The sequence below is a fragment of the Diadema setosum genome, chromosome 4 (genome assembly GCF_964275005.1).
Source record: "Diadema setosum chromosome 4, eeDiaSeto1, whole genome shotgun sequence".
Lineage (NCBI taxonomy): Eukaryota > Metazoa > Echinodermata > Echinoidea > Diadematoida > Diadematidae > Diadema > Diadema setosum.
The window spans coordinates 46,111,489-46,129,792 of record NC_092688.1 but is presented as its reverse complement, the minus strand read 5'-3'; the positions used below and the strand labels follow the sequence as shown (position 1 = coordinate 46,129,792).

The 18,304-nt window shown below is 37.0% G+C and overlaps 1 protein-coding gene across 1 annotated transcript; it reads left to right on the top strand.

Moving 5' to 3' along the window:
- Positions 1–428: 428 nt before the first annotated feature.
- LOC140227937 (beta-1,3-glucosyltransferase-like) lies at positions 429–14,364 on the top strand. Its single transcript, XM_072308321.1, has 14 exons — positions 429–504; positions 1,917–1,957; positions 3,058–3,183; positions 3,663–3,739; positions 4,636–4,744; positions 5,660–5,790; positions 6,631–6,694; positions 7,873–8,070; positions 8,910–8,979; positions 9,490–9,603; positions 10,590–10,692; positions 11,535–11,657; positions 12,384–12,528; positions 13,743–14,364. Exons 1-14 carry the CDS (start codon positions 429–431, stop codon positions 13,893–13,895), a joined length of 1,530 nt encoding a protein of 509 aa, XP_072164422.1. The 3' UTR covers positions 13,896–14,364.
- The last annotated feature ends 3,940 nt before the right edge of the window (positions 14,365–18,304 follow it).

The following is an 18,304-nucleotide window of genomic DNA, read 5'->3' as shown; positions in this document are numbered from 1 at the left end:
GTTACTCGTTATTGTTTTGATGCTATCAAGTGTGCAAAACTGAAGGTACTACCTAAAAGTATTTCCGAAGCCGCTCCTAGTATGCGCAGTGCGCACCCACCCGCGAGAATAAATGAAGGAGCGCAGGAGTGCCGGTGCAAAGGTCAACAATTTAGCGTTTATTTCAATTGTGTACACGTCCCACTCGCTCCGTGTGGTTTATTAGTAGACATACAGGCGAAAAAGCGAGAGTGAGGCCGTTGTCTGTCTGGCTAACCGGAATTCCCGGAAATCGTCGTAATATTCAAAGATTTAAACGAAATTGTAAGTTTTGACAGTGGCAGATATCTGGCATGCTCTGAATGTTGCTGAGCCTTCTTTGTGAGAGTAGGATTGCCGCAAGTTAACGGTATAGCAGCTGAGATCGTATGTGAGGGATTGTCGTCAAGATGCATCGAAATTTACTAACTATCGCTGCCCTGACCGTCGGGCTGGCGGTGTGTTGTGTTCCCGCTGTTGCCGCAGGTAAGCATGCTTGCTTGATGAATGTACACGTGTCTACGCCAGTCTCTTTCTACTCCTCCAAAGAAACTAAAAAGCAATGTTATTTATCCAAGAAAGAAGAAATAAGCTGAATTGCAGCTAGTTTTTTACACTCGATCAATGAAAGTAGAGTCTACATGTATGATAACCTGACATAGTGAGTGACAATGCCAATTTGCAACAATAATAAACTTGAAGACGGTTTGACGTTGGTGAAGTAAGATGACAATCACCATAGTAACACAACAGATCAGACTTTTTCTGAATCGTATAGAACACTAAATCATTCATGTTTACTACCACTTTGTAGGTAAATGTGGAGAGTAATAAATTATGAAATTTTGATGAATTTTGGTACCGTACAACATTCACATCCCGTCTTAACTCCAGTACTACTACTAGTACTAGGCAATGCGGTCGCATCCTGAATTGCCATCAGTCCTGGGATATTAAAACAAATTCACTTGAAAAGATGACTTCATGTTATAGAGCTGATAATCATATGAGACGGCTACCACTCATGAATGAGTCTCGGCATAGAGGCAGATGAAGCGAGCATATAGTCTTTATTAGTACGGTATAAAAGAGGCTTCTCTTTTTCAAGTTTTTTTTTTTATTTTTTATTTCATGATATCAAACAGTATCTATGAATTTAAAGACATTTTAGCAGAAAATTCAAAAAGTTTAGAATTAACAACCCGTTGAGGATGGTTTGATTTTGCTACAACACGCATTTCCCATCGATGCCTGTGCGAGTATACTCGGGACTCGTCCTCAAAGGGTTAAACTATTCTAGTTAGGAGTAATAAAAATGATAAAGCAAATGAGATTGGCTGTTGCAACACTTTTCTGCAATATTCCTGGAAACAGCAGCTATGAAATGTCTAACTAGTGCACAGGCATGTATTTTTTCATGCTGGTTTCATTTTACAGACTTCACTCTATACTGGCCAACAATTTGTTACATGCTTGCTTTTGAAGGGGGTTTACTAGCTTCAGTATGAATTTACCAACTCCCTGATGGTGTGTCACTTTTTGGAGATGGCAAAATCGCAGAGAATGCATTAAAAAAACTTTTTAAAAAAAGAGAAAAATGACGTGCTAGAAATGTATATATGATATAGATATTTTAGAAATATGAGCAAAGAAAATCATGACAGAATCCTATTTCTTTGTTCATTTTTCATTGGGAAACAAAGGCCCAACAAACTATGACAGACAAAAGACCAATGCGAAGCACTTTCGAGCATCAGTTTTGTTTTGTTTGTTTTTTCACTCTATTCACGAACCAATGTGAATTTGGTATTAAATATTATGCCTACTTCAGCATGTCTTTGCAATGAATAATTTGCTTTCAACTTGTAAATGTTTTTTTTTTTTTCAACTTTTCCCAGGTACATTCAATCCCTATCAGGATTTTTCAAGTAAACCACATGTAAGTTGTTGGACTTGCATTTCTTTCTTCTTCTTCTTCTTCTTCTTCTTTTTTTTCTTTTGGGGGGGGGGGATGTATTATTGATATTACTGTTTATTCAATACCTGTTCATATGCATTTTAAAAGTTTGTTAGGTGGTGCAAAACCAGTCTAGACAACATGCTTGTGTTTTTCCAAGTTATTTATGTTTTTATAGAATATGTTTTTGTTTCCAGTATTCAAATTACACTTATGTTTTTAAATTTGAAATGCAAAGTCTGGCCATGTCAGACACAGCATTTATGCAACAATCATAATGAAATATATGATATACCAGTATGTGCTGCTTGGACACTGTGTTGAGTTCCCCTCGTTACTCTTCAAGTTTGCTTCAAGATTTGTGTTCCAGTCAGTGAAGAAAATGTAACACATAGACTAGGCTAAAAGTAGTAATTGGGAGAAGTATTGACTCTTTCCAAAAAAGTTTTTTTTTTTTTTTCCATAAATGCAGTATTACCAATATCAATCATTTTCAGTTACTCCCTTCATTTCTCATTTGTTTGAAGCTACTGTCTACCTTTGGGAGCAGTGATTTAATTTTTTTTTTTTGAGTTATCACATGTGATGCATATTATGTGTAGGTCAGTTTTATCACAAAACATCGTACGGCATAAAGAATTTTGCAGTAAAGCCTAAAATATAACCTGGAGATACCACTATGTTTCTCAGGAAACCATAAATGTAGACAGTTTAGTCTAGAGATAATTTTGTTATAACTATTGTTCACATTTTGTTTATGTAACAATACTTAAAATTGATTATACTGATTAACTTTTTTACTCTGGTTGTTTTTATCCCTAACTCACATCTTGGAACTATTTTTAAGAACTAAATATGAGTTATTGTTTCATCTGCAAATGGTAAATTATGCCTTTAACTGGTATGTCAATGCATAGTTTTGATGTTGAAGAAACCATAGAATTTGTTGATATTTCACTTTCACCACACAATGTCTATCCTCTCAGTGCAAAGAATAGGCAGCTTTGCTGGATCATGGGTTGATAATTGCCAGTATGTAAATGTATGACACGGGATTCTTTTTTGCGACCATTTTTCTTCAGGGTGCTTTCAATGTGACGGTAGATGATGTCCTGTTTGTCATTAGAAGCCAAGCCGCCTTGCCCCACCGACAATGGGCCCAGCAGGTCAGAGACGACATCATTCAGCAGACCAGGGTGCAAGAGTTGGTGAGCATTACAACAAACAAACAAACAAACAAACAAAAACCAAACAAACAAACAAACAAACAAACAAACAAGCAAGCAAACAACTAACTGTGTCAGTGGCCATTTTTGCAAACCTTTCAGGTTTCCCCCCAAAGAATTACACGGTCTTAAGTTGTGACTATCTGTCTATTTACTTGTTTTTTGTTTATTTTTTGTTGTTTGTTTGTTTATTTGTTTATTTGTTTATTTATTTATTCATTCATTCATTCATTCATTCATTTATTCTTTCATTCATTTATATATTCATTTCTGCTCATCCATTTACTTAGGTACTTTTATGTCTATCTAAGTAAATATTTGTTTTAAGAATATGACTTGCATAGAGAAGCGATGAGATTATCTGTCAACTTGATTATGGTATCAATTTAGGACAAACTGATATGTTTAAATGTATTTACATTCATTGTGTCTTTGATCCTCTATTATGAATGTCCATCCAGGGTCAAGCAGAAGTAATTTTGTTGCACGAAAAATATGGAAGCCATGGCCAGTGGACAATGCTGCCCGTCCTCCCCAAGTAAGTATTAAATGCCAGAAACGATTGTGATGTTTGTTTTCATCTTAACCTCTTGAGGACGAGTCCCAAGTATACTCGGGCAGGTGTCTATGGGGACAGCGTGTTGCACTAAAATCAGCCCGTCCTCAATGGGTTAATGTCATTACCAATAGATGAATTTTGTATCTTTACATACATTTCTTGTTATACCATGTTTGTCTGTCTGTCTGTCTCACTGTGTGATTTGTATGTGTTTAAAGAATTGTCTGGAAGGGTTTCATCAAACTTTCCATGATGCTGGCACCAACTTTGTCAATCCACTGAGTAGATGGCAGGAAAAATTTCAGTGAAAGTCTTAAGTACATAGCTGCATAGCTCATGATTGTATTCTAAAACATCTCTGTTTGTGAGCATACTTATTCTGGGATGTGATATAATGAGGCTTTTCTCAGATTAGATTTATGGTACATTTTGGTTAGCAAACAAAGCAAGCTAGTCTCCTTATACCTTAGCTTACACATACCCATATTTGTCTTGGTAACTTTGTTGTCTAAGTAATTGTTTTGTTGTATTTTGTATTGCTTCCATTCTCTTTTCTTTTCACTTGATACAGATCTATTTCAAAACAATGATGAAAAAGAATTGTTACCTTGTTTTGACCAGTTTAAACGGAAGTTTGACAGTTTTCATAAATAATTGATTATCACCCATACTTCCAATATAAAGGAGCATATAATGTTCCTCTGTCTCAAAAGTAGTTAGTACATGTACTGTAATACATTCAAGTCCAGTGATTATCATTTGTAACTCAGTGTGCATAATCACGTACATCCTATGTGCTATTTGTGCATCTGTGATAAGCCCCTACTACTGCTGGGAACTAAATTCGCAACCTTCTCTGGTTCACACCTATACAGGATTTTCAGGGAATACAGCAACAAGAAATGGTTCTTTTTCTGCGAGGAAGATACAAGGGTCAGCGTGACAGGGCTGCTTGTCCTACTGAGCAGATTTAGCTCTGACGAGGTAAAAAAGACAACACAAAAGCTGTATATGACCTGTTTTTATAGTTTGTTGTAGCTGAATGCCATTCCATACTTGGTAGTGACTGACTTCATTCAAGCAAAGATTGTTCTTAATCCTTGTATTGACGTTGTTGTGCAATGTAAACAATATCATTACTTCTTCAACTTTCATTCATTTCCTCTTTAATTTCTATGGAAAAAAGATTATGGATATCTTGGCAAGAGCTGCATTTTTTGTTGTTTTTGGGGGAGACTGTGAAGTGAGTGTAATGATAATAAGAGTGATAATGATATTGAAGTCCATTTTTTTTTTTTTTGCTAAAGCTGAGCAACAGTGGAAAATGGAAAATGGAATGTTGTAGGATGACATAATTTTCAAATTTATGTATGCAGGAATCATGTATTGTTTGTACCTATCTTTGTACCTTTCTTATTGATACATAAAAGACTTTTTTGGCATCATCTGCAAACTTTTGCTTTAACCTTTAGTGTGCGTTGAGTGCTGATTGGCGCAGCAAATCCCATAGCATTGTAAATAAAGCCCAAAGTCCCTAGCCAACGCTACACACTGGCAGAGATCCGATGGTCCAGCCCGGTAAAAATCAGTGTCAGACCAGTTTAAAAAAAAATTGAAAAACTGGATACCTAGACACTGGCACTGGTCCGATGGTCCAGGACCAGTAAAAATCACAGTCCAACCAGTAACTTTTTTCGGAATGAACCAGTAAAAAAATGGACAAACTTGGTACCTACTGGTCCAACAGACAGGTTGGACCAGTAGAAAAAATGGGTTAGTGTGCAGCCCTGCCCTAGTGCAGATAGGGTTTATGTTCATCAGGGTGTATGTGTAAGAAAGAATCACCTTCTCCACCAGTGTTGACTTAATGCAACCGATTATTTCCCCCTTCTCATCCAGGAATGGTTCTTTGGGAAGACACTTTACGACCAGGAAGCCACAATCATCCATCACTTTCACAATCCCCAATCGGAATTCATCTTCCCGGACTTCGATGCGGGATGGATCCTGAGTGCCACGCTACTCAGCAGGTGAGGCTCTGGGTATTTTTGATGGAAGATTTTGCCCAGTGGAATCTCAGATGGATGTAATTATCATAGAAGTCTCTTGAGATTGTTTTATTTTCATATTTTAATCTTCAAATTTTAAGTTTCAAGTTTCTTTATTTCACCGAGGCAAAGAAGACATTAAAAACAAATGCATACATCAACATTAGAATACAATTACAAACATATCAGTTAAACAGTGTAAAAAAAAAATGCTATGGTAGGCAGCAGCCAGAAAGGAAATGTCCCTTATTTTTCCTGACCTAAAAATATTAATTAGATTTCTGTTACCAATGTGTTCGAAGCAAGTGAAACATAAGAACAGGGCAAGACAAAGACAAAACAATCAACATACAATGCAAATAACAAAATGATGTCTCATAACATAAGGGATAAGAAATGATACTCTTGACTTTGGTGAGTTTTAATTTCACTTTGCTTCACTCTGTTGAGCCTTTTTTTTTTTTGGTGGGGGGAGGAAGGGGGTTAAACTCATGAAGGAAAAAAGCAAAGTTAGAAATGGAAGTGAAAACAAAGAAATCAAACATATAATGTTACAATTGATTTTTTAGAAAAGAGCATAAAGGAAGAAGTTCCTTTCATGATAGCTCTCTCTTGGAAATCATTGTAAGTCATTCCCTTACATTGACATTTGTTATGTGTTTTTGGACCTTTGTCAAATTCTTCCTGCTGACTCTCAGAGGGAATCTAGTTTTTTCTCGTTCTTTTAATTTCATTTATTGTATCATGTCTTCAGGTACTACTCTTTATGATTTATTGTTTACGTGATTTACGTATTGTGGTTCGTCTACTCTAAACGAAAAGCGTCGCTGCAAGGATACAGAAGGAGACACCGAAAGTGGACTTCAGCATTGACGTAAAGCACGAGGTATGACCATGTAGTCAGCTCAGAGAATTGTACTCATCACTCTCCGGTAACCTCAAAACCAAAATGTGTGATGGTAGCTGGACTATGAGTAGATGTGTTCATTACTGTCAAGTTTAAAGTGAAAAATTTGTTTGTTTTGTTTTCATCGACAATGCATGTTGCCAGTGTAATGTGTGTGTAGAAAGAAGAGAAAGTTTCAGTAAGGTTGTAGACACCAGTAATCAAATAAGATATCAAAATAAATCATTGACTCAAATTTGAAAAATATGCTTCGAGCTTGTGAAAACTAATTCCAAAGCAGCAAAAAAAAAAAAAAAAAAAAAATCATTCTGCCCATTTGTTGTTGATGAACAGGTTTAGAAGGATTTGTGGTTTTATGTGAGTATGATCTGAAGTTAAAGGGATCGTATAGTTTCGGTTGAGACCTAATTTCAGGTTTCTAACATTTTTTTGGTGAGATAATGAGAAACCTCTTATGAAATATAAAAGAACATGTAATTCTATGAGGAATTCAACATTTATTTGATGAAAATTGGTTTTGAAATGGCTGAGATATCCAAAAAAGAGCGATTCTAATAAAGTGTGGGACCCACACTTTATTACGATCGCTTTGTTTTACTTTGTTTTTGGATGTTTCAAACATTCCAAACCCGATTTTCATCAAATAAACTTTGAATTCCTCTTAAAATGGTATGCTCTGTACTATACCATAAGTGTTTTCTTGGTATCTCGCAAAAAGTTAAAAGCCCAATTCTCATCTCCACCAATACTGTACCATCCCTTTAAATTCCTGCAATTATACAAAGAATTTGTGTAGTAAAAATGCTTGTGTATTTGGAGAACTTGCAATACCTGGTAGTTGATGATGTGATGCTGAGTTTGTCTAGAATATTCAAGATTTCAAGCTCCATAGTGTTGACATGACATTGTCATAAAGAGGAGGAAAATAATGTGACCAGAACTTTATAATTATGTCTCTTATGAAAATTACAATCAATTGCAAATCTTCCCTTTTCCCCACTTTGTATTGCTCTACAGCATGTACCATTTTGTGTTATCCAGAAATGGTTAAAAAGAGTACTCAAAGAATTAATGTATGGATTCATCCCTGTGTAGTTCTTAGTTTACCATGTTTTTTTAACAGTATTTTTCGTTTTTACAAATCATGTCAAACATAGCTTGCTCTCTACATCTGGAATGAAGAAGGCGGGCTCCACCTGACCGGCCTCCCCCAGATGTGCGCAGGAAACATTGACCACAGTCCCCTGCCGCTGACCGCTGACCAGGTCCGGCAGAGGGTGGAGGAGGGCAAGACGAAGCGGTCCAAGTCAGACTCCATCTGTGTCACCGCCTACCCCAAGTCTCTGCCCAGATGTGTGAGTCCCTTTTTTTCTTTTCCCACCCACGCTTGCTCCGGCACATTCTTCTAACTCTATGAGATGTCTGAAGTCAAATATCGTCAGTTTTTTCTTTTCACACCCATGCTTGCCCTGGCACATTCTTCAAACACTATGAGATGTCTGAAGTCAAATATCAGAGGGTTTTTCTTTTCACACCCATGCTTGCATCAGCAAATTCTTCAAACTCTATGAGATGTCTGAAGTCAAATATCATCAGTTTTTCAAGAAAGATTATATTGTATGCCTTGTCTTGGTTCAAGCAACATGCTGTAGGCTGAAATGTCACACTTACACAAAAGACACTTGGGAGAATAGGGTGGACAGAAAGAAAATTGTAATAGGATGATGGTGAGATAGGTGTTAAAGAAGAGATACATCAGTGGGTGTAAAAAGCTCCTCCCTCCCCTATAGCCATAGAAATAACAGAAATCATCAAATGGTATGAAACATGAAATATTATTTATCAAGTCATTCATATGGTGACTCAGATTGATGGTATGACAAGAAGAGAAGAGTCACTATTTAAGGCAGCTGGTGGTAAGATAGTAGTCAGCTTGTAGTAAGCTGGTAGTAAGTTTGTAGTAAGCTGGTGGTAAGCTGTCAGTAAGCTGTGGTAAGCTGGTAGTAAGCTGGTAGTAAGTTGGTTATAAGCTGGTTGTAAGTTTGTAGTAAGCTGGTGGTAAGCTAGTAATCTAGTGTAAGCTGGCAAGGTATTTGATGCTACATTAACAAAACAAAGTTACCGTTATGGCAATGAAGGAGCTGTTATTCGTAATTTGTTCTTAATGTGTTGTTTGTTTGTTTTTTGTTTTCAGGGAAGTGCTGTTCCAGGAGATGATGTTCTGTTTGCGGTGAAAACTTGTGAAAAGTTTCATAAAGACAGAGGTATTGCACCCCTGCACAGATATTCCTTTATATGCCACTACATGTAATGGCATATTTTGATAATGATTTTAATACAATGAAACCAAACATAAAAGAAAGAAAGAGGATAAGTACAGGTTTTCACAGTTGTGGTTAGCAATCACAATCCTGGTCACAGTCTTTCTGTCACATCAATGGTATTAGAAAAAAAGATATAGTTTATAACTATATAAGACTATGAAAGTCATAAACGAACATGCAAGGTGTACAAGAAACATGCAATATGCTTTCTATGAACGTTTGATATTTCATGATGTGGACATTTATTTTATTTTTGTACAAACTTTGTGCTCAACTAAATAATTGCAATATAATAAAGCATAAATATTAGTAGATATATCAGTTAGTGCACAGGAATACTCTCATATGCAGATTTCATAGAATTCATTGAAATGGTCCACTCTGACAGTTATTGTTCTGTTGATTTTGACTCCATACTAAATTCATGCCATGCTCTCCTCAATACCCCAGTGCCCGTGGTAAGGAAGACGTGGGGAAACTTTGCAAAGCATTTAGTGTATTTCAGCGACAAAGAAGACAAATCCATACCAACTGTGGAATGTGGCGTGCCAAACACAGAGCGAGGTATTTCAATGAACTTTGACCTTCGTGACAAGATTAGATTGATATTTCTTCCAGTGTATGATAATGATCTGTGTCTGTTCTGTAATAGAAAAGTGAACAACAGAAATGTTATGAATGTCAAAAGTTGGTGATTAGCTGTGAATCTCACTTTATGATGTGCAACCTTTAACCCATTGAGGACGTGTCCCAAGTATACTAGGGCAGGTGTCTATGAGAAATGCGTGTTGTAGCAAAATCAGTCCGTCCTCAATGGGTTAAAGTGTACACAGTGCTAATACTTAGATTTGTGCCTAAACTTTGATGATACAAGCATATGATGGAAGTACCTGAGGTACTTTTTCTGTGAGTGAGTTTCTTTCCAGTTAGAATTGCAATGTCTTGACTAAAGAAAACTGGACATGCCTGTGGCCAAATTACCTAAAAACACTCAGCTGATATTTGCAGTTTTATCAAAATGATCTGTATACTTTAAAAGGATAATATAGTATTAGTTGAGATGAGGATTCAGCTTTCAACTTTTTGAGAGGTACTTCGAAGCCACTTTATGAAGTGTTAGAAAGCATACAATTCTAAGGGGAATTCAATATTTATTTGATATAAATCGGTTTTGAAATGGCTGAGATATCCAAAAACAAAAAACAAAAACAAAGCAATCCTAATGAAAGGTGGGTCTCGCCTTTTATTAGGATCGCTTTGCTGTGGATATCTCAGCCATTTCAAAACCAGTTTTCATCAAATAAACTTTGAATTCCTCTTAGAATTGCATGCTTTTTCATATTTCATAAGAGGTTTCTCATCTCAAAGAATTATCATCAAGAAGTCAGAAATCTGAAGCCCCATCCCAACCAAAACTGTTCCATCCCTTTAACCATTGGGTAATTTCTGTATTCATGTTCAAACCTGAAAGAATATTGTTTTTTTTTTTTAAATGGAAGTTTCACAAAGCTTTGAAGGAATATATCTTGGATATCATTCTTCCCACTTAGGACACTGCGCTAAGACATTTGTCATCATGGAGAAATTTCTAAGTGAAAAGGAGTATGAGAAATTCAAGTGGCTCGTTATAGCGGATGATGACACAATTCTCAGGTGAGTGATGATATTCCACGTCAGATTAAAGAGATTGTCTATATTTCAATGACACACACATTGTCAAAATACAGAATGGTACAGAATGTTGATGCATTAAAAAAAAGGGGGGGATAAATATGAGAACAAAACAACTTCAAGCTTTTGAAATGATTTGTTCAAACTAAAGTTGTCATAAGTCATTGTATCCATGATCCAGATTCAACAATTGCAAATGATTCCAACAAGTATTAGACCTTTAAGTGTGTTGTTTAGATAAGCTTTCTTGATATCATTCTTTTTTCTTAATTTGCTAAATTTCATGTTAATGTACTGATTGTGATAGACTGCAGCCATTCCGATAATTCCACAATTTTGATCACCTCATTCCTGTTTCTCAGTGATTCTGTTTTCAGAATAAGAGTTTGCAAGTGCTGTGATTTCAAATGTTGCTATGTTAGCACGACAGGATTTCGCAGATAAGATAATGTCACCCTTTTGAGAGTTAGACATACTCCTGGTATAGGTTTCCTACTTTCTGAACTCTCATGTGAAAATTGCTAGGATACAGTTCCCACATAAAGATATGTGAATTCTTTTCTGTGATGTCATAGACGAAATGGCGCCACCCTTTTAGAAAAGTTGGTTATAAAGATCATACTTGTGTGGGCTTTTTGTACTTTCAAATTGCTAGTGCTTGCCAAGAGTTACCATGACACAATTATTAAGAGAAGATATGCAATATCTTTTTAAAGTTAAATATACAACTCCAATTTAGCCCTTATCAATCAGTGCCAACCAGGCAATCCCTAGATGAGTAGAACTGCAGCTTTCATCTGCTCCTTTGAATATTTTCTCCTCAGTGTGGCGCATTTGGAGCAGCTGCTGTCGTGTTACAAAGCCGAAAATCCAGTAATAGTTGGTGAGCGGTATGGATACGGGCATGTAAAGGGACACGGCTACGATTACGTCACTGGTGGAGGAGGGTAAGACGAACATTTCAGGCAAAGAGATTCAATGACAATTAGATACTGTAAAGGTGCACGTTTGTGCACAGGTATTTTTTCTTGCTGAAGCTCAGCAGGGTAGGATGAATATCGCATGTTTTTAATTTTGTGGATGGTTATGACAACTGAACAAGCACTTCAAACACTCTCCACTGTCATTGCATTAAGGGCTTTTGCAGCACATACTGCAGTGAAAGGTAACTGATCCACATGATCTGCAGATTCATTCATGCTACAGGAATAGCAAATGTGAAGAAAACAACAAATATCAAAAAATTAAAACAAAAAGCAATTTTTTCGCATTTTCTCTTTGCACCAGTTTCATGTTACACAAAGTCTGTGAAATTGTCCACTTTTACAGTGAATACTGTGATACATATACCATACTTTCCTTTGTGAGGATGTGAAGAAAGTTTGCAGCAAGTATCTGTGATGAAACTTCAGCAGAAAATACAAACTACCGGTATATGTAACATCATTAAAAAGAGAATCAGTGTTAACTCACTATCGCTGCTTTTCTTTGTCTGCTGTGTTTCATAATGTTCTAAATACTTGTGTATGTAAACCACTTCCCCAGTATATTTTTTACCCTTTTATTAATGAAATGTGTGGAACAATTGTAAAGCAGCCATTCTCTACAGGCCAACCTCACTGTTTTTAATGAAAAGAAGACTTGAAAAATTTGTTTGACCATTATTCTGACAGAATGGTCTTCAGCCGGTCGGCTGTGGAGACGCTGATCTCAAACGGATGCAAGTGCAGCAAAATTGACGACCCTGATGATATGATCATTGGGATGTGCGCCAAGAGATACGATGTACCCATCGCCCACTCTCCCCTCTTTCACCAGGTGAGGGCGTGACTCGCATTGTGTCAAAGGTCACCACTTCTGTATCATGTGACTTGGCCTTTCTCCAAGATGCATGGTCATGTCTTCTTTGGCATGCCCCTGCCTACAAAGATATTTTGTTTGATTCTGATTACCTGGTAGTGGGTAGAAAACGGTTCCTATGTAACCAGCTGCAAAAATTGTCAATTTTTGTTCTAAAAAGGAGATATATGCACAAGAAATGTGTGAAATAATGCTGTGATAATGTGATTTCAATTGGCTATTGACAAAAATGCAAACTGTTACCCAAAATGGTCTGCCAGTATTGCAATCTCAGAACATGCTCGACTCCGGTTGCTATGTGACGATTTATGATTGATTACATCAATTGCAATATACCGTATTGGAACATTGTAGCAGCAGCAGCAGCATCCATCATGTGAGAGCGAATAGCATTTGCAGCTTGTTAGCTAGCTGCATGCAATTCAATGCTATTGCTAGGGCATGTTTTGGAACAGTAACATTATTCCTACCCACTACAACACCGTCTTTTATTAGTTCACACTTGTGATTTGGAAATATTCCAAAACTACTCATCATCCTGGCAAATCGTGTTAACCAGACAATTTTTCATGGTAGAGCATTTTGTTGTAGTGCAGGCAAAGTCTAAATGGTGGAAGATGAAATTTGAGCCGTACTGAGAATTGTGATTTAGCCTTTTTAAATGTAATGTGTGTAGAAAGACCACTTGTCTCCAGAGGCTACTTTGTGTTTGACTCTTCTGATTGGTGATGATATATTTGATATATTGTACCATTTAACCATTTTTCTGGTGTCTTCATGTGCATTTGTAGCTGATTATGGACTTTAACACTTATAGGTTCCAAATTTCTACCTCATTAACCTCACTACTAGGGTTTTTATCTCACTTCATTTACCGAACTTCTCATTTGTTGTTCTCACAAAATTGTGAAAATCATCAAGCAAATATTTATAGAGTTTGTATGCATAGTTCTTCTTTTTAATCATGGCTTAACAACCATGCTTTATTCAAATGCACTCATAAATCAGTGTGTGGTTTTGGTTGTTATGTTTGTTTGTTTGTTTGTAAGGATAAGCAGAGGAGTGTTGAGCATTGGGAGGAGAACTTTCATGTAAAAGAATTGATTTCAAGAATCAAAATTAAACATGAAATAAGAAGCTTTAATAACTTTGACCACTGCCTATCCCTCCAGGCCCGACCAGATGACTACGCCAAGGGTTTACTGGCCCACCAGACACCGGTCTCCTTCCACAAGCACTGGAACGTGGATCCCGTCCGGGTCTACGGGGAGTGGTTCCGGCAGAGTGACGAGCAGAGCAGAAATGAGTCCCACGATGAGTTATAGCGCCCTCTATCATCATGTACCCCTCCTTCCCCCACCCATTTGTCCGTCCAAGCTGTGGTATTTATTGCTTTCCCCCCACACTTCCAGACCAGCAAAATCATTTGGAATGACTGCCAATATATAGATGTTTCTTCTTTCTAAAATAACAAAGACTACATTCATGAAACTATCTATGCAAACTGTGTTTAGATCTTATGTTAAAGATTAAAAGAATTTTGCATTTAATTCAACGGCGTCTCTTAAGAAATATCTGGTAGATGTATACTGTATACATCATATATTTCGCGAGTCCAATCTTTTGCGAACCGGGGCTTCCCGACGATTTCGCAAGTGATTAAATTTGCTATAGTGGAGTGCGGTACTGAATGGAGTAATGTATGCATGCATGTCATATTCATTATTGACTTCAAATATGTTAAAGTAGAGTTAATGGTTGTCCTGTATGGAGTACCACCCTAAATTTTGCATACAGAAGGGGGGGGGGGGGGTGGGGAAGGGACTCACGTGGTGCTATATTATCTTCACTGATTCAGTTCATTGACTATATACTGACATAAAGGCTGAATGTTAAGTTGTTGAAATCTATGCAATACTGAATTTTTAGTTTTGTCTGTTATGTGTATTACGTTTGCTTTACAAGCTCTAAATTTTTGTGAGGACATCCTCCGATATTAGATCGTGTGGGAATATGAACTGAAGACTGTTGATAGGCATGTTATGTATTATGAAATACCAGTAAGTTTCTGTCTCCAAGATATGATGTTGTACCGTGAAAGTGGAAATTTTTGCAGCGTTGGAAATTTTTTGCACATTTTGCACCAAGTGCAACTAACGCGAAAATAAAAGCATCCAAAAATTTGAGCTTCCTCTATTTAATACCAGTTCATATCTTAATTCCTCGGAAATAAAAAAACATGCAAAATTCACCTTACACTGCTGAGCAGAAAATTATCTATGGGAAAATTTCCACTTTTACAGTTTATTGTACCTGCCTTTCTTGTTTTTTAAAGTGTAAGCTGTAAGTACATAAATACAAAATGGGACATGTTTTTGCTATGCATTGTGTATATTGCATGGCATTGCTGCTTAGGCAGATATTCAAATGATATTCTTGTTTTCCTAAATAAAGTTTACCCTTATTCTATTGGGGCTAATGAAGGATGATATTATATTCAGCATGTTTTACATGAAGCATTTTTGTTGTTATTGTTGTTTCAGTGTATGGTAGATGATAAGTGTGACGAAGATGTATGTGTGTGCATGTGTGTCTGTTTGTGTGTGAAAATGTTTTTTCAGTGCAGACTGCAGAACAAACACCCACTAGCAAGCTAAATTTGTTGGCCCGTCAACTGGGGCATTCATATTTGTTAAATGCATTGAGATGAATAGATCGCATTTACATGCATTTGGTTGTTGTCGTTGTCGTTGTTGAGTATTGCAGTGATGTGAAACTAAGAAGAAAATTTGAAAAAAAAATGTCCTTGCATAGCAGAGGCAAGTCATAACTCAAGGGTAAGGAACATACACAATCGTGGTGACTCTCCCCCCCCCCCCCCCCCCAATTTTCTTGGGGGTCAAAGGGTCTCGGTGTCTTCTGGTGGCAGTTAGATGCAATGAGTACAATTTCTTTCTTTGGTAGCAATTACATCTCAAAACTGTGACTGAATGTGTTTCACAAGCGCAGTTTACAAATTCTTTGAATGCCGCTATAATGAGCCAAGAAATATTTCCCCAAATACATACGTTACCCGGGATTTTGACCTTCATCTCTCTCTCTCTTTCTCTTTCTTTCTTCCTTGCATGATCTCTTTCAAATGAAATATAATACATAAAATACAAGGGAAGACTAAGATCTTGTTTTTGGCAATGTATTATTGTACATTCTGTACACAACATATTCTGATAATAAAAAAGAAACAAGCTATACCTTTTTTGTCATATTTACATCACGGTCATAGTCAAACACCTATACAGAAGTATCAACAGATTGTCAACTTCTCATGTTGACAAAAACAAGAGAGATGTACTATCTTTACAGTGTAGAAACGCTATTTACAAAATAGATTCACCGAAACTGGACAAACAATAACATTTTGTGCTTTTCTTGATTTTTTTCCCCCCAATATTCCTTCAAATATCCACAATATTTGTATATTACAGTCCTGCCTTCAAGGACATATTTAGAATATTTCCATATCTTCCAATTGTTTGCAGCAATTTCTTCTTTTTTTCTTTTTTTTTTACACACTTACCCACACCATCAAGATGCTGCTCACGACATTTGTGTGAAAAGGCACACGTGTCTTTACATTGAGAAAGTTTAGCTAACTCGAGGAACGCTAGATACTTCATAAACGACCCCCACCCCCACCCCGCAGTCCATACAGCGGATAAGGTCACACAGATATAAACGTTTGCGCTGAAACTGGAGGTGCTAGTGGGATTTGTGCGCATACGGATACAGTCTCCACACTATTTTGATAATCCCCACTAGCTTACCTGCTGAATAATGACCCATGTTGTGCAGGCATAATGTGACAGATGACAAAATAAGCAACTGAAACAACAAATGCTTGTTTTCGGGATCCACATTCTGTAAACTGGGAGAAAAAAAAATTCTGAATAAGCTGGTAGTGTTGACTGCATGATAGCGAGATATCTCCCCTTCGATATCACTGTCTGGTTAACCCTTGGCAAGTATATTGACTGGTCAACATTAGCCAGTATGTTACCTCTACATCAACAGTGGATCATGGATGTTACATTTGCACAATATTCATCAGCTCATTCTCATTTTTCTGCAAAAAAATGAGGTAAAACAAGCACAAACGACATGCTAAATCCACAGCTGATGTGTGTTGTGAGCTCTGGCATTTTCGTCAAAGAAGTCTCACAGCCAAATCAACAACCCACAACTGCTGTAACTGAGCACCAATGAGTTTCTGACAATTATTTGTATACAAGTCCAAAACACTTGAAATCACCAGTATTTCCTATTGTTTTTTACACACTAAATGAAATAGAAAAGAACAGGCCACCACAGTGTACGCTACTACATCATTGAATGCATAATGGCCACACACAGACACACAACATACAATGTAAACACTGCACATGCACAAAATGCCTGAAGCAAGGTGTGAAATACAGAACTAAACCTAGATTGCAAAGCAAATGACATACGTAAACTGGGATTCTGTCTATGTTGCACAGCAAGAGGTACTACAATTTTACTTCGCAAGTGCTATCCCACTGCTATGCTCCTGTAATTGGTTGTGATGGCAATAGAGACAGTTTGCTTTTTGTTTCAACCATATCTATACTCAAAACATTCTAAACAAGCGCCATAATATATCAAACGATCTCTGACCTGCACGAAGGGTGAAAAGATTTCAAGATTGAAAACGACAACAGAATTAACTATTGACTGTATCGACTACAAAATGCTCTCTCTCTCTTTCTCTGTGCTGATAACAGTACTCAACTGATCATCTGCTACCGTTAAATCAATCCTACAAGATCACAGGCATCTCAACACCAAAGCGAACGAGAACATAACAAACTTCTGAAAAACTGTTGTTCAACAACTCTGAAGAGAGAATAAATAGCAACGGGTACAGTCGGCGACGGGTAGAATCAACCAGCCACTAACTGACCTTTCGACAAACAGAAGGGTGTTCATTTCCACACGCTTCTGAAAGAGTTCGCCCCCTTCTCCTTTTCACGACAAAACAATAAACTTCTCATCTTGTGAATCTACCACAACCATCACCAAAAAACAAAACAAAACAATTGGAATGAAGTGCCTCAAACCTAGCACTAGGATTCCTTGGTTTATATCCCTTGAAATATGGCAGTAGTTTGGATACGGGGAGGTTGCATTTTTATCCATTGCATTTTGCAAAGTTTGCAAATCCCCAAAGACGATTTCTCCTCTCTGTGTTATCACACCTACTTTCACTTTAAACAGGACTGAGATTAGCTCAGTACAGCCACAACTTCATACAAATGACCAATTTGCTGTTGCTGCTTTTAGATAACTGAAAGCAGGTGGAGAAATGTGCATGGTTTGTTTGTTTTTTGGTTTCACAAACATATTCCCATGCAGAAAAACTCCATCATTTAAACTTTCAATGCTATTGGCATAGTACAGCATCCTCAAGTTAGCTTTTCAGTAATTATCTCAAAGCTAAACACACACACACATACAGACACAATACCAATTCTTGAAATGTTTATGCCGCTGTTAGAGTTTCAAAATTGTTCTAGAAATACAGGGACTCACAAACACACCCCAATGATGCACATTTCATTCATGGAAGTCATAATGAATGCATCACTCTCTCTTTGACTTTTGCTAAGACAGGTGGAAGTTGCAGACCGCTGTGACAAAATATGTCTTGATTTTT